This window comes from Brachyistius frenatus, unplaced genomic scaffold (assembly GCF_029030835.1).
Source record: "Brachyistius frenatus isolate BFR_SWC_R1_liver_20210118 unplaced genomic scaffold, ASM2903083v1 Contig_15, whole genome shotgun sequence".
Taxonomy (NCBI): Eukaryota; Metazoa; Chordata; class Actinopteri; family Embiotocidae; genus Brachyistius; species Brachyistius frenatus.
In genome coordinates this window covers 5,833,486-5,850,634 of record NW_027210614.1, presented here as the reverse complement: position 1 = coordinate 5,850,634, position 17,149 = coordinate 5,833,486, and the positions used below count along the sequence as shown (strand labels likewise).

Here is a 17,149-nt window from a genome sequence, read left to right as displayed (position 1 = left end):
TCTTTGTCTGATCCCTCCCTCTCCACCTGCACCTCTTCCTCTCTCTCTCATTCCTCCGCTGTGTCTCCACCCCTTTCTCCGCCCCTCCCTGCAGCCATTGGTCAAGTATCCACCAATCACAGCCCAAGCAGGACCTGAGGGACTGCATATGCAAAGTGATGCTTAATATTCATGAGCTGCTATCAGGGCTTTAAGTCGTTGATTAGGACAGCAGCACAGCTTTCCGTCCCAACTGCCTGGCTGGCTGGCTGTGTGTGTGTCTATAGCCCCCTCTCCCTGGCTCGCTCATACACACTGCACACACGCTCCCTCACATCCACGCACACACGCAGAGCTGATCAGTGCAGGCAGCGCAGAGCCCGGTAATTGTATTGCTCCCTCCAAGTGGAAGGAAGGACCGAGAGGAAGACCAGAGAAAGAAGAGGAGGAGAGAGAGGAGAGATATAAAAACTTTGATTTTTTTTTTTTTTTTTTTTGAATTTTCTTGCCATTTCCCCGGAGGAGGTTGACATGACAATGAACCGGTATCGCCGATGGATTCGGTAGGACACCCGTTATCCGAGTGTTTTTTAATGCACTCTGAACAAGAGTAGGTAAATTTTACCTTTTTTCTCTTATCCTTTCATTCATTTTTCAACTTGTCATTGCCATTGTCTTCCACTGTGAGTGAGTGTGAGTGAGTGTGTGTTTGCATGTGTGTATGTGCTGGTATGCAGCGGAGGTGGCCGGCACCATGTCAAGGTTGTTTCTGCTGTCAGGTAGCACGCGTTCACTGTCTCTGTGTCTCTCTGTGTGTGTGTCTCTGTGTGTGTGTGTGTGTGTGTGTGTCTGTGTGTGTGTGTGTGTGTGTGTGTGTGTGTGTGTGTGTGTGTGTGTGTGTGTGTGTGTGTGTGTGTGTGTGTGTGTGTGTGTGTGTGTGTGGCTGCAGTATCCGGACAGCAGCTCTTACTCAGTGGGTAGAGGAGCGGAATTTCTGTCCCTCCACCTGAGAGCGAGACATGCACACAAACATACATGCACACACACACACACACACACACACACACACACACACACACACACACACACACACACACACACACACACACACACACACACACACACACACACACACACACACACACACATACACACACACACTTTCATTATCAACAGAGACAGTTTTTCCTTCACTTTCTCTGTTTTCAAGACACTGTTCTACTTTGAGTCAGATTGTTCTCAGGACTGAGCAGCAACTCAGTCAGGACATGTCTACATGTGTGATTGCTCGTGCACGTGTTTACGCTTGTGCACGTGCGGTTTAAGTGCGTGTTCCTCCAAGCAGAGAATCGTCGAGGTAACAGGGCATTGAGGTTACAGGAATAACGTGGATAGGGAGGAGAACGGCCCATAAGAGAGAAGGGAGGAGGAAAGGGGGAAAGCTGCGCTCTTAAATGCCAGAGGAGGTAGAATTTCAGACGGGCAGCTCAGCGTGTGGCCCCGCACAGGAATTAGAGACAGTCACACACACACACACACACACACACACACACACACACACACACACACACACACACTCACACTCACACTCACACACACAAACAAGCGAGTGCTGCTGTGCTGCTCCTTTCGTCAACGCTTTGCTCTTTTAGGTGTATACGAAAGACGCTGTTCAAAATGCAGATTAACTGATTGGCAGGGCAGACGGCAGTGTTTGTGCATTATTGTGCATATTTGTGGAAGTAGAAAATTAGGGCAAACTGGTAAATCAATAAAAGTGTGGTGATATCTGTGCAGTTTGTATTTTCTGAAACATAACAATCTAAAACATTTTTCTGAAGTGATGTGTGTGCATCAGTAAGTGGACAGCTCTCTTTGCATGTAGGTATGAATTCATTCATGGCACTGAAAGGGTCAAATTTTAAGTAATTGAAACCTGGATTTTTACAGTTAATATGTATAGAAATACAAAATATGTTTAGATTAATTTAATGGTTAGTGGTAATAGCTTTAAATTAAATAAATTAATATGAGTGACACTAAATCAAAACCAGAGCTGAAGTGTCTTTACGGTAGTCGGAAAGGGCTGAAAGTCGAAGCAGAGGCTGATGTAAAATCATCTACTCATGTGTTTCACAAACATGATATCCTGAACATTTTTAAAGAAAACAGACCTGTTTTTTTGTGTGCTTTGAATCTGTCTCATCTTTGTGTGTGTGTATGTGTATTTTAGATCCTCTTACACAGCATGCAGAGCAGAGGGGTGTTTTTCAGGAAAAAGGGCAGATGGAGAAATTATACCAATTCTTTGTCACTTAAATTGTCTTTCATTATTTTTAGAAGCAAAATTTCAAGCACAATTTTCTAGTTTGTTTCAGTTAAGATTTGATTTTCAACAAATAGATGTGTCTGAAGAATAACCCCTTTTTAACAACTTTACATTTATTCAAACAATAAGAATTGAACAGATACAGGTTTTAAAATTATTATTTGAATTATTTGAATATCAATAAATTAAGCTTTTAGTGAGTCTGAGGTTTTGATCAGAACAAAGACTTTGATATTGAGCGTGGTGATCCCGTTTTGTAAATCAAATGTCTGAATGTCCAGAGTAAAGTGAATTTAGTATACTTTAAACGGTAAGGCCGCAACCCTGCACACTATGTCTGTATCTGAACAGTGTGTCTGTGCGTTCGTCTTTGACCTGCGAAACAGTGGTGTGTTTTAACCAACAGCTCGGGTTTAAAAGTGAGTTTCTAAATTGTGTTTGAGACAAGCAAAAGCAAACACTTTTGAGCAGGGTTTGGTCCATAACGGGGTGAAGAAGTGAGAGCTGTGGTTAGAAATCAAGCACCAATACACTCACTGAGAAACACTCTTTTCATGGCAGACAATGAGCAGTGGAATGGGTCTGCTTCACCTGTGTGTGTTTCAGCGAGTGTATGCAATCTGTTACCTCACACATTTTTTTTTTTTTAGAGAAGCCCTCGGTCCCGTCTGTCCGATCCTTCATCCATCCATCCATCCATCCATCCATCTATCCTGCGTTCTCTTTTCTCTGCTCAGACTTTGTCTTCTTTGCTCTCAGGCACTGCTCTCCTATACTAATTAAAATATTAGGGATAATGATGATCATACCGATAATAATAACAACAAGTACCGCTTAAGCTGTTAACATAATTGCATTCCCCTCATGCCACCATATACATACAATTTGCATATCATTAAAATACATTTCCTACATAGACTTTAGTGAATTTGGTGGATTTTGTCGGTGGGTGTGAGGCAGACGGACGGGTGGTGAGAATTTCACAACGGCCGTGCAGATCATTCAGGCAAAGGTTTGCGGTGCGATGATGAAGAGAAACACAAGGCAGCATACAAGTGATTTTATTTGGAATAATTTCCCATTATAGATTTGATTTGTTTTTTATTACGTGAAAATTTCTGGGGGGGAAAAATTGTTTGTGATTGTGAGTAAAAACCTAAATTTTAGTTTCTGCTGTCAAAAGGAGCCTGAATGAATAACAGTTTGGCGCATGTTTGAGATTACACCCAGTCAGAGTGTGCTCTTAATGAACATTTTAAATTGTTCAGATGAAATGTAGACGTGCAAAAAAAAATCATTTAGTTGCAGTACTTGCTATTTGAGCAGATTTAATGACTCAAAATACTGCTCAGTTTTCAACCTGCAAGTCTTTGAGGTTCGCATCTTATTTTTTTAGTTTATTTTTGGAGAAAAACCTCGACCCTGAAGATTTCATAATGATGACTTGTTTTTCGGGTTTTCCTGGTGACATAATCTGTTTTAGATTAAAAAAAAAAAGCTGAATAAAATCTAACTTGAAGGCCAACCGTTCTGCTGACAGTCTGTTAGTTAAATAATCAGCAAGTGTTATTAATGGGCTTCTCTTTTTGTTTAAAACTGACGGAAAGATCAACACATGTGGAATTAATGAGACAGAAAAAAAATATTGCTTGCTTCTTATCAAAGAAAATTAAGAGCATTTCCGATATATTTTAGGCCTCTTTCTTTTTGTCAGTCTCTCCTACACTCCTTTTTTTTTTTTTTCCAGGCCATGAGGGAGGGAAAGCAGGGGAGAGAAAGAAAGAGAGGTAAAGCTGACTGGAGGGAGGGATGAGGGGCGGGAGGGTGAGAGGGGGGGGGACCAAAGAGAGATTGCGTAAATTAAAATCCTTTTAATCTCCTTATAAAATCATTTACTTAATTCATCTGTCAAAGCATGTCAATATGTGCCGCGCTGATTTGCTGGCTGTGCGTGTGTGTCTCTGAACACACGCGTGTGTGTGTGTGTGTGTGCGCGCGCGCGCGCGTATTTGCATCTGTTTGTTGTCATGCATGGGTTCCGACCTGCCTGCCCACACTGTGTGTGTGTGTGTGTGTGTGTGTGTGTGTGTGTGTGTGTGTGTGTGTGTGTGTGTGTGTGTGTGTGTGTGTGTGTGTGTGTGTGTGTGTGTGTGTGTGCGTGCGTGTGTGCGTGACCTATTGATGGCCTGGATGAGGAAGAGATGTTCTTCTTTTTGTGTGTCTCTTTGCCTGTCTGTCTGTCCCCATGGAATTGTCTGTCAGTTTTTGCATTGTATAAGCCGAGACACACACACACACACACACACACACACACACACACACACACACACACACACACACACACACACACACACTCATGCTGACTGCGGCCTCTCTCCTGAAGGGTCCCGACATTCCAGTAGTAATTTAGTCCCGTAAAGGGGAAGAGCTGCAATGAGAGAGACAGACAGAGCGAGAGGTGGGGAGGGGGGGCTTTTGTCTGACACCAGCACTCAGGAGGTCCGCTGAACACACATGTACGCATGAAAGCACACACATGCACTGAGATGCACACTCTCACACTTGCACAGCAATCAGCCCGTTGTTTCCAGCATTCGCAGACAAAAAGTCACCAAACAGTCAAAAATGCAATTACACATTCGTACACATGCACCTACATACATGGATGCAGATATTAAAAACACACCAACTCACACACACGTTTGTACAGAAAGCCACAGAGAGATGACAGAGCAAAATGGGATGAGCCTTGATGATGTGAATTCGTCTGATTTATGTCCAATCCATCAGTGTTCTGTGTGTGTGTGTGTGTGTGTGTGTGTGTGTGTGTGTGTGTGTGTGTGTGTGTGTGTGTGTGTGTGTGTGTGTGTGTGTGTGTGTGTGTGTGTGTGTGTGTGTGTGTGTTTGAGGGTACGTCACGGGTCAGTGCTGGCCTTTATGTGTTGAAAGAGCAGTAAGAGTGACTGTACCAGCTGTGACAAACACACACACACTCACAGACACACACACACACACTGCAATTAGTCATTACACCACACTGGTGGTGAAGCTGTGTGTGTGTGTGTGTGTGTGTGTGTGTGTGTGTGTGTGTGTGTGTGTGTGTGTGTGTGTGTGTGTGTGTGTGTGTGTGTGATTGAATGCCAAAGCGGTGATTGAAAGAAGAGAGAGAGTGATATATAGTGAGAGGCAATGCCGCTCATCTCTTCTCATCTACCCCCCCCCGTCCCTCTCTCTGCGGCGCTCATCCGCTCATTCCCCGTGCTCCGTCACCCATACATCTCCGTCATCCATACATCAAAATGTGCATTCAATTATTATTACTATTATTACAATCTATCAAATCATTTGTGCTTCGTCTAAGAATTACTCTTCTTACTGCTGCGTACTGATCCTTCCGTCTTCAAGTCTTATTCAAGCCTTCTTCTACGAAGTTTCTTCTTTTTTTAGCGGGGTGTGCAGGTTAGAGAGAGGCAGGAGAAAAAGGGGAGCTTCTTTGCCACTGTGCGGACTTTAGCTTCCTGTGACCAAAGCATGTGGTATTTTTGTGTTTTTTGAAATTCTAACAGTTCATTTTATGGACCTGTCTGGTTTTAGGAAACATTGACTTCTCTTAATTAATTTTTTTTTATATCGAATTACTGTTATCACTGCCTTGTTTTTGTGTTACTGTTTTTGGTCAAAGAGTCACTAAAATGTGACTCCAGCAGTTCACTGGATAAACTATTGAGCTGCGCTTTAGATCAGGAGACCTGTGTGTGTGTGTGTGTGTGTGTGTGTGTGTGTGTGTGTGTGTGTGTGTGTGTGTGTGTGTGTGTGTGTGTGTGTGTGTGTGTGTGTGTGTGTGTGTGTGTGTGTGTGTGTGTGTGTGTGTGTGTGTGTGACCATCATGCTCAGGGCTTCTAATGCTGCTTTTCACTCCTAATGGGAGGAGACAGCGGAGACCGGGCCACAATAGAACAGATTTAGATGGAGAGGTGCTGTGTGTGGATGTGTGTGAGTATGTGCGTGTGTGTAAGAATGTGTGCATGAGGTAAAGAGGATCAAGAGAATGATGCAGGTTCAAACGTCTTGTCTGTCTTTTGCACTTTTTCTGTGGTGCTGTCCGTGGGGATCGCCCTATAGATTGGCTGCCTGGGTAGTTCTTTCCCTCTGCACGCCCGGGCCGAGAGCATGATTAAATTGTCATTGTTTCGACAGAGTGTAAGGGGGGGTTCAAAAAGACAAAAAAAGAGGAAAGATACAGTAGAACAGGAAAGGGATAGAGACTCAGGGAGAGGGAAAGAAATGAATGACCGTGCCGCCTTCCGACTGACAGTGAAATATTCCTCCTCTCATCCTCCCATCATGCTTCATGTGTGTTCCTGATGAGGAGAGAATGACAGGAAAGCCCACCACACCACCTTTCTCTTTAGTTTTTTTAAAGCTGCCTTTCTCTTCTTTTTCTCTTTCTGTCTCTCATCTGTGCACTTAGCATCTGTCTCTGTGTAATTTACTAACTTTATCACACCACACAAAATAAACTCTCCCGTCACACAAGGATATGCAACACCAGTTATGCATCTTTATTAAATTCACTTTACATTCAAACATTTAGATTAACAAAGGCGAATCTTCTCTGAATCATTGAATTGTGATTCCATAACACCCGACAAAGTTTACAGAAGTTTTGCGTTGAAGTTTAACGATCATGGGAGAAAATGCCCCCAAAAAAAGAAAAAAAAGGGGGTTTTACATTTTCCTGTGTATTTTCCACAAACTTTAATTGAAAATAATTGTTGTCTTTCATTCCCACTCGCGTTATTCCAAAAGCAAAACAAGGAAAACTTCCCATAATAATGCAAATTAATTGGTATATCTGTCCACACCGCATGATAAGAAATCTACATATGTAGGTTTATGATATTATTCCCATTCTGTAGTGCATGCTTAGAAAGGGAAACGTCTCGGACAAATCTGTTTACGACTCGGAGCAGCTAATTTTGCAGGGTTTTGTTTCGACAGAACAAATGAGCTCGCCGGCCTTCCCGCTTGTTTTCACCTCCAGCGTTCCCAACCTCTCCGCTTTGAGACAGAACTGTGAACAAGTCAGTCACATTGTTCACATGCATTGTTTTGCACATGTGCAACACCGTGCATCTGTGAGTGACCCAAAAAGAAAAATACATCTGTGATTGTGTGCACTTAAATGACTGAAATTGTACTGAGCAGCATTTTGATGGAGCTTAAATAAAATACTTCAAGTAAGCTTTTTGATTTTCAACATCATCACCCTGTTTTTAAATGGCAGCGCCACAACTAGCTTTTTTTTTTTAACATGAATTTTAACGAACTGAAACTTGCACAGATGCGAACATTTATTTTGCTTTCCTCACTGAAGGGATTTTAAACCTTCAAGGTACTCGAAGCTCCTGACATTGCAGCCTGTTTATATTCAGAAACAAATATTTTTCTTTTTATGTCTTTTCCACAAAATCCCGCCCAACTCAGTAGGACAAATATTTGATGCTTTCAACACTGATAACTTCACATAGAAACGACGAGGTGGAACCCTTTTTCGGTCAAAATATTTATACATATGAATAAACATATTTTATAAGTATTTTAAACATTCATCAAATTATAGTGACAAACAGTGAAAACCCTTCCTGCCAACAGGAGCTACGTTGCTCCACGCAGCTGATCTGCACTTTTCTTCACCTCCGCAGATAATTCATTTTCCCTTTATCCCTGCCTTCCCTCACCATTCACCCCCCCCTCACACACACACACACACACACACACACACACACACACACACACACACACACACACACACACACACACACACACACACACACACACACACATACACGCACACTCCTCCTCTCCCTCTCCGCATGCCCCTCCCGTGTGGAGCTGTCACCTTTCTGCACCCGCTCAGTCCCTATTAAGGCCGACAGCCCATCTGCCGCCTGCCCCGCTAACAGCTCCCGTCGCTGACGCTAACGTGCACACACGTCTACATCCACTCAGACACACACGGGGCTGCGTCCAACCCCACCTGCCCTGATGCACGTGCGGACACGCGCACAGCAACACAGTCACACACATTTGTGTATAAAAATGTGTAATTGGGATTATTTAATGATCATTTTCATTTCTTCACGACAAACAGACGTGCAAATGTCCCCGTCTGTGTCGGATTTTCTTGATCTCATTTCTCGTTCAGTCGTCGTAGTTCACACAAGCAGACTTTTTAAGAAATGCTCTTCCCTGTTGTTATTCGGGATAAGTAACCGCGTAGAGAGTATACGATACTAGAAGTATGAACGATGGAGGAAGTCACTTTATTTTTAGATGCAAACATCTAAAGAGCCGCATTGTATTGCGAAAAGCAAGGAAATTGATAGAAGAAAGGGATTGTGGGGATTATTTCTTTGTTATACTTAAGCAGAAGAGGTAGATGGGATCTGTGTTCCCTTTCAACGTAATCCTGCAAATAACCTTTTTCAGCTCCGTTCTCTGTTCAGTTATCAGCATTCAAATGTGTATACACCAGCTACGCAAATGTTTTTGAAAGCACATGTATGCGTATTTATGGCTACCTAGTGTATGTGTGACTGTAAGACATCGCACTAACCTGACTAGAGGGGTAATTAGCTGGGGCAGTTGGAGCTCTGTGTGTGTGTGTGTGTGTGTGTGTGTGTGTGTGTGTGTGTGTGTGTGTGTGTGTGTGTGTGTGTGTGTGTGTGTGTGTGTGTGTGTGTGTGTGTGTGTGTGTGTGTGTGTGTGTGTGTGTGTGTGTGTGTGTGTGTGTGCGTTGTGGCATTTGCTCCCTTCAGGGATAGGTGCGTTTTGCATTAGCAAGAATGGCAACTGTCTCATCAATCACTGCATCACCATGTCACACACACATACACACACATACTGTGTCATGGTCATTCTGTTCACAGATGGGCCAGCAACACATGAGCGAGTCACTGAGCATCAGAAAGACACCCACGATCTCCCTACTTCTACACACACACACACACACACACACACACACACACACACACACACACACACACACACACACACACAGAGAGTCTCTCTGTGTGTGTGTGTGTGTGTGTGTGTGTGTGTGTGTGTGTGTGTGTGTGTGTGTGTGTGTGTGTGTGTGTGTGTGTGTCGGTGCCGCTTACATGTAATGACAGGAGCGTGAAATAGGTTAGGTAGAAGCACATGGGTTAATGCTCTCTCTTTTATTCTCTTCTTTTACTTCATACGCACATATAAATATTTATGACATTTATTTTTATATAAAGGTTTTAAATGCTTAAAATCAAAAGCTCTTTACAATCATTTTAATCGATTCAGGTAGAGAAAAGGGTTTACTTTGTAAAATGTCAAGTTTCCACCCTACACAATATTTAGCACCGTACCAATACTATGTGAATATTGCAGTTTCTCTCTTGTACAATTTCCATGTACTGAATAGAACAACAAAAAATGCTGTTCATGCCTGATTTAAATGATTGTCTGCTGATTTTAAGATGCCTTTAAGCCTCATTTTAATCTTTTCGAATGAATTAAGACCTAAAAAAAAATTTTGATTACGTGGCCTTAAGTTATAAAGTAATAAAACAGAATCTCTTTGTAATCCCTTACAGATATAATGTTCAGGTTAACGCAAGTGGTAGACAAAACCTTCTGTCTTTTAGCTAAAATATTGTTGCACTGATTTATCTCAGAACTTTTGTAAACTCAGGTTTTCTTTTCAAAGTTGCATCTCAGAGTTTGTGGTAATCACAATACAGCTAAATATATGAGTTACGTCATCTCCTGTATTCTTAATAATCTCTATATATTCACTGTGTTATGTGGGAAGGTCCACGGTTAATAATAATAATAAAATAGCAGCTTGTCTGTGACTGTGAATGCAGAAAAGAGGATTCAAACTAACACCATCACGTGCATGGTCCTGGATGTAGCTTAGTCCAGTGTGACACCAGGACACTCCCCAATAAAAAACAGCAGTATTAAGTGTTGCCTGTCTATATAGCATTGTGACACTGCAACCAAAGCCAATAAGTGTCTGAAGCAGCAGCAGCAGCAGAAAGATATTGATTCCTCCTATTCACCAGAGTGGAACTAAAACCTACATATTACACATCGTGGCCCTCTACCTCTCACTGAGCCAACCCACCTCTGTGGATGGATGGAGGGATGGCTGTCAGACAAGTCACTGGTCTGTCTACCTGTCTGTCGACCAAGCCCTCACTTAAACAACAACCTACAGTGGGACAACATCTCCCACACACACACACGTACACACACACACGTACGTACACAATAATGTCCATGAGGTAGTTGTTTGTGTGGTAAACACAGGTCTATCAGTTTGTGACACATACCAACATCCTGCTCTGTTTACTGATACACTGTGTTAGAGGAAACACACACACAGGAATGTGCTAATGACAGGAAAAATCCAGCAAAACCAAAACAGATAACAAAAAAGCAATACATTTTTTTTTTTTTAGTAGCTTTTCATCTTTAGTACACGGCTTAAAATGCTCCCCGATTTTTTTGCTTTGCCGTGTTCAGTTTGAAAAGTTTAGTCTGTCTCAAAAACCAACAGGATTTATGTTTCAATTTGTAGAATTGCTTGAGAAAGTTGTAACATTAAATATCAACAATGAATTATCTCTGTTTAGGCTAATATTAGTAAAGGCAGGTATGATTATTTTAATCCAGCTGTCATTATGCAAAAGAACATGCTAAAAATGCAGGGATGCCTCCAGCTAAATCTAAACCGCCAGCAGGCATATCCATTATTTTACAAGGATCACTGTATTACCAGTTGTATTCTGACATCTGTCCCCCACTCTGAATTGGTTTTTGTGTTTTCTATATTTCGTCCGCCTGTAATAAAGTGCTTTCTTCCCAGCAGCTCCGCTCCATCCTCCCCTGATAGTTTTGTTTAAATGTAGGGCACCCAAACCGTTTTTATTACCAGCCCGGCCTTCTCTACTCTTTGACATCAACTATAAGTACTGTCCTTATTTTCCTTCACTCCCTGTTATTTAATTAATGTATTTTCGGCAATGGATGATTTTGATTCTGTTGCCCGCGGTGACCTTATCACCTCAGCGACGTCTCATCCCCTGACGACAGCGGCAGGTTTGATTGACGGATAGCGGCCCTCCTCCGGTGCGTTTCCTTTTATATTCCCTCAGTCTGAAAGCCTTTTCCCAGGCTAAAACTGGTAAAACTCCTCTGACGTTAATCACAGCTGGAAAGTGCTGCAGTTAGCAGCCTGACGCAACCACTGGTGCATGTGCGCTCAGACAGATGAATTTGATTGAAATCTGTTAACACATTCCAGGATAAAAGTATTATGTGCCAGTTTAAAATGACGACCCGCCCTGTGTGTATCTGTGTGAACCTTTCTGTCCACTGTGCTCTCAACATGTCGGCCTTTGTGTCAGTGTAGTGATTTTCTACATGTTTTCTGACTTACCTGCCTCTCTCTCTCGGGCAGAGAGAATTATAACTCTCCATTAAGTAAAGCTGTTTCGTGCATGTATGAATGTGGGTGTCTGTGCATTATGTGTTCATGAACTATGTTTATAACGTCTGGCATGTCCCCCAATTAATGTCTCTTCCATTAGATTTTTTGATAAATTAACCTTCTTTTTTTTTCTTTCACAACTTTCCTTTTTGTATCCCTATCACTACTTTAAACAAAACAAAAAAAAAGTGAATTGAAATGTTTTGAATATTAACACTTACTCGAGTTGTTTCTGTTTACTTTACTTTTTATTCTTCATTTGAACTGAGACAAAATTAGATTCTGGTACTTTTTTTGTATTAAGTTCTATTTTTTTTTTACTTTTCTACATTTCATTTGAACTTTCCTTCTTTCTTTTAACATTATCTTGAAACAGTTGATTCCTGTGTCACCTTCTCGTTTGTTTAAATTTGAATAACTTTTTCTATATTAAATTGATAGTGAAACTGTTTGATACTTGATTTAATATCACGAAGGAGCATTAGAAAAGTCATGTCTCAGCTCTCCCGCCTGCTCTTATTCTATCTGTCTCTGTCGCATCGGCAGAATTTTCACTGCTCTCCTTCCTTTTCTTACTTTGCCCCTGCTACAGAATGAACTTATCGAAGGGGCCATTGGTGAACAGCAGCAGTGAAGAGAACTCCAAGTCAACGTATGGTAAATGCGGCGCTGGCGCCTGGAGGATGCACCAGAGCTACGATCCACTGGAGGCCAACCACATGAGAGACGCACATGCCCTCTACAATCCCAGGTAAGACACAATGACAAAAAGAAGAGCGAGAGAAAGACGCACAAGCATCGCTTCTACTGCTCGCTTCAGTTTTACACAAAAGTCGCACATGACCTCTATAAACCTCAGATGAAAGAGAAAGAAAAGACAAGCATTTTGAGACAACAAAAGCCAGTGTTTTCAGTGGTCAGGATGTGTATGTCTGAGACATAGTGCTGAGAGAGGGAACCTTTCTCTGTGATCTATTCAAATGGAAGAAAGGGATTTTGTGTGATTTCTTTTTCTTTCTTTTTTTTTTCTTTTTCACATTATAATATTTTAAAACTCTTTGGAGTCTTCTACATTTTCTACCAACACAAATTATTAGAACAGCTGACCGTATTTTTACTCATTTTCTAATGTATTAGTTTTTATTATTTTTAACCCCCCTTTGTCTCCCTCCTCCTTCTTTTATGGCTTCCTACAGTTGATGCTTAGATTCCCCATTATTACACACCCTATCAGTTTTCGAGTGGGGGTTTCCCACTGTGTGGCCGAGTCTAAACTTAAACTCCCAGTTTCTACTTATTTTCAGATTTTGAGAAACACTTTTCAGACATTATTCACTTTAAGCAATTGAAAAGAAAAATGTACAAATTATACTTTATAAGAAAATGACAGTGTTTCCTACTGTAACCTATTTGAGCATTTTGTTTTCAGAGAGAACAACTTAATTCGCAAACATTTAACTCGTGAACAATCTCCCCTCACTCCACTTTACATCTCTCTCCATTTGTGCATACCAGGGGCTGAGCCCCACCCTTCATGAAACAGAAGAGAAGAGTCTCAACGCAACCGTCAATGACAGCAGAAACGCAGTAGAGCTCTCACTGAGCTGAAAAAAAATCAGCTGCACATTAATTAAGTAAATGCATAAATACAATATATTTGGCTGGACCGCAACAGCGGTGCCAGTCCAATAAAGCGATTTTGTCTGTCCGCCTGCTCCCTAAACTGCATGAGTCACTGCATTTACATCGGTCACGCGCTGCTCGACCCACCATCACAGGCAAACCTTAACCTATGTGAAACACTGAATAGTAAGTGATGAGGAAAGGCTTCATTCTTGACCTCATAATTGATTTGTGTTTGTATGAGAGTGTGTGTGTGTGTGTGTGTGTGTGTGTGTGTGTGTGTGTGTGTGTGTGTGTGTGTGTGTGTGTGTGTGTGTGTGTGTGTGTGTGTGTGTTTGTGTTTGTGTGTTTGTGAGCTATGTTTTCTATACATTGTTCGGAACTCATTTTACTCACTACAAAGGCAAACATTTCATTTTTTTAAATCGTGTAGCGTTGATTTTCTGTTTACCTGTAGCACTATCTTCATCTTGTCATGTTTTCACTGTATACGTGGTATCACAAGAAATTGGGATTCTACTTCTGGCTCAAGGACACTTCAGTATTGAAAACGCGTCGCAGTGCAGAGGCTTTAAATCATATCATTTGAAGGACATTCCCTTTTACCAGTTATCCCCCCCCATGCCATCTGCATGTGCAATAAAACCAAAAGCATGAAAAACTTCAACCAAAAGGAAGTTTTTCACTTTAAAGTTCTCCAGTGGAACACGTTCTGGGTTTCTGTTGTTGGGTGAAGGTTTTACTGATGACTGTCTTGGTCTATTTTTAGAACGTAAACTGTAAACAATGCTGCTTGTTTTATGTTAAAACACGGGAAATGTGAGATACATGAAATACAGACTCGTTCTTTCCCTTCAAATTCTTCCTCCTCTGCCGCTTTCTCTTTGTGTTTTAACAATTAAAAGTTACTCTGGAAAAAAGTTTATATGTTTTCTTTATAATTAGCATAAAGCAGGCCTATTGCACCATTATGTGCAAATAGTATATGACAAGTGTGCTTATATTATATTTTTTTTCACCTAAGAAAGCAACAAAGCACTGATAATAATTTGGACTGACATTGTCATTAGATACCAGTGTAGCAGAAACGTGGGTTTCCAAAAAATTTACCCATTTGTTGCTTATTAGTTTTTTTACTCTGTGGATGTTTGTTTTTGTGAGTAAACGGCATCATGCTGCATGATCTCACTGACGTGATTCTCTTCATGAATGTTACTGTCATTTGTTATGTTTTTGTTATTGTTGTATTGCAATGCCTATCAGAACACTATTGATTAGTGCATTGTTAGGCTTTTGCAAAGCCCTTTAATTTTAAGTTTGTGTGTGTGTGTTTGTGTGTGTGTGTGTGTTCTGTAGACTGGGAACTCTTAGTCCAATAGGATTTCAGGGTTAGTCTGGGTCAAGCCAATTAGAGGCCTGGCAGACCATTCTCACGCAGCCCGTCGGCCAATCACCAAGAGGAATTTTAGTAGCACAATATACGTGTGTGTCTGTCTGTCTGTCTTGTGTGTGTGTGTGTGGGGGGGGGGTGGTGTGTGTGTGTGTTTGTTTGTGTCTGTGTTGGCAGACAGTGAAGTCTGGAGATGAAAGGTGTAAAGGCTTGCCAGGGGCTAGGGAGTCACGCCATGGCTTGAAGTCCCACACAGTATATTCACACACACACACACACACACACACATACATGCACACACAAACTGCACTCTGAAATCGGGCATAAGTTAAAACAAAGTTGATATTGAAATTCAACTGCCAAACATGCACCGAGTGTCAGATATGACACAACAGTATCCTCAAGGTGGAAGATAATATAACAATATCTGCTGAAGTAATTTTACGTAAAAAAAAAAAAAACTCAATAAAAGTTGCCTATTAAAAAACAGAAAAAACAAAAATGGCCTTAAGACAAAATAAATGCTAAATAGTATAGATAAAGGTCAAAATTCACTCCAACTCAACTCTCTAACTTAACACACACACATACATGCATTTTTTCACATACACAGTAGGAGGAGCCCATTTTCATTCACACACCTGCAGTATAAGATCATAAGAACACTTCCTCGGGATATCTGACCTCCAACTGTGTTGATGGGATTTATTCAAGATTTATATACACACTCTCGTTCTTGCTCTCTCACACGTGCACACACACACAGGAAATAAATATCAATTTTCTATTGGTATTATATATACGTTTAACCAATCTAATTAAACATTATAAAAATAATATAATATAATATTTTTCATATCCCGATGCTTTTATAAAATCAATCAAAAGCTGTTACTGATTTATATAGAATAATGTAAAAAAAAAAAAAAAAAAGAACTTTCATTTGCTTTGTTTCCTCAAATCAAAACTTTTCAGAATTGTGAAAAAATTCCTAATGTGTTTTTGGAGATCTGCAGTTTTCATTGGACAGCAACAATATTATTCCTCTTTTTATTTAGGCCATCAAACCATGGGAATGTGATTAATGTCAGGCAGCCAGGGTGCGCTTGAATAGACACACACACACACACACACACACACACACACACACACACACACACACACACACACACACACACACACACACACACACACACACTTTGTTGTAAACTGAGCCCAATGTAATCATAATGATAAAGCAGATTGCCTTAACACACAGATGGGCCTCCCAACAGCTCTGTGTGTGTGTGTGTGTGTGTGTGTGTGTGTGTGTGTGTGTGTGTGTGTGTGTGTGTGTGTGTGTGTGTGTGTGTGTGTGTGTGTGTGTGTGTGTGTGTGTGTGTGTGTGCGTGCGTGTGTGTGTGTGTGTGTGTGTGTGTGTGTGTGTGTGTGTGTGTGTGTGTGTGTGTGTAAGTGTGGACAACACTGATTGGATTGCAGATTTATAGAAGAGGATTACTGCAGGAGCAGAGAGAGAGCGAGCGAGAGAAAGAGAGAGAGAGAGGGTTTCAGACACTCACCTCTCATTAACTTCCACCCCCTTCACCTCAGCTCACCTTTTTCTCAATCATGGACCAACACGCACATATATATACACACACAAACACATAAACGTACACAGTTAAGATCTAGTGTAAATGCAGCCCCTCGTTTTTTCAATCCAATGCCATTTGATGCTTATAAATTAATTTTTAACATTACAATGCTGAATCAGCATTTATATCTTTGTAATTTGCAATTAGTTTTGAATATGTTGCGTTTTCAGAAAAGTTTAAGAAGGCATTTAAAATCATGTGGAAATGAAGGTAATACTGCAGAGACAGTCAGTAGGGGACAATGACTTAATGTTAATGGTTTTTAGTACAAACAAATTGTTTAAAGACCTAAAAATGTAAAAGATCAAATGCTTTTGCTTTTTGTTGCGGTTCATGCAGCAGTGCCAGTTTTATAATTATAATTTACTACCAGATGTGAATGGGAAAGAATTAGAACAGGAAAGTAAAGAGGAAGATGTTGATGATGTGTCCAAATACACAAAATAGAATTGAGACATACCGATATGAACACCGTAACAACATAGAGGAGGCAGCGGGAAAAAGTGACAATGAAATTCAGAATATAAAAAAGGCTTAACGAAGCAGGCAGAGACAGACAGAGAGACAGAGATGGCCAGAGACAGTGGGCACTCCAACAAACGTGATTATGACTGGATGTGAATTAGATTCCCTAACAGATGGTCCAGGAGCGAGGCTGT

At 41.1% G+C, this 17,149-nt stretch overlaps 1 protein-coding gene across 5 annotated transcripts in view; it reads left to right on the top strand.

Moving 5' to 3' along the window:
- Window positions 1–17,149, top strand: part of esrrga (estrogen-related receptor gamma a) — a 146,860-nt gene that overhangs the window by 72,611 nt on the left and 57,100 nt on the right. For 2 of the 5 annotated variants that reach the window (XM_069693765.1, XM_069693764.1), the window contains exons 1-2: window positions 239–589; window positions 12,436–12,594. In XM_069693765.1, coding sequence (XP_069549866.1) covers window positions 534–589; window positions 12,436–12,594 — 215 coding nt within the window. In that variant the 5' untranslated portion in view covers window positions 239–533. Of the gene's footprint in view, window positions 1–238; window positions 594–12,435; window positions 12,595–17,149 lie in introns of those variants that run through there. The other 3 variants (XM_069693768.1, XM_069693766.1, XM_069693767.1) reach the window with 2 other exon arrangements.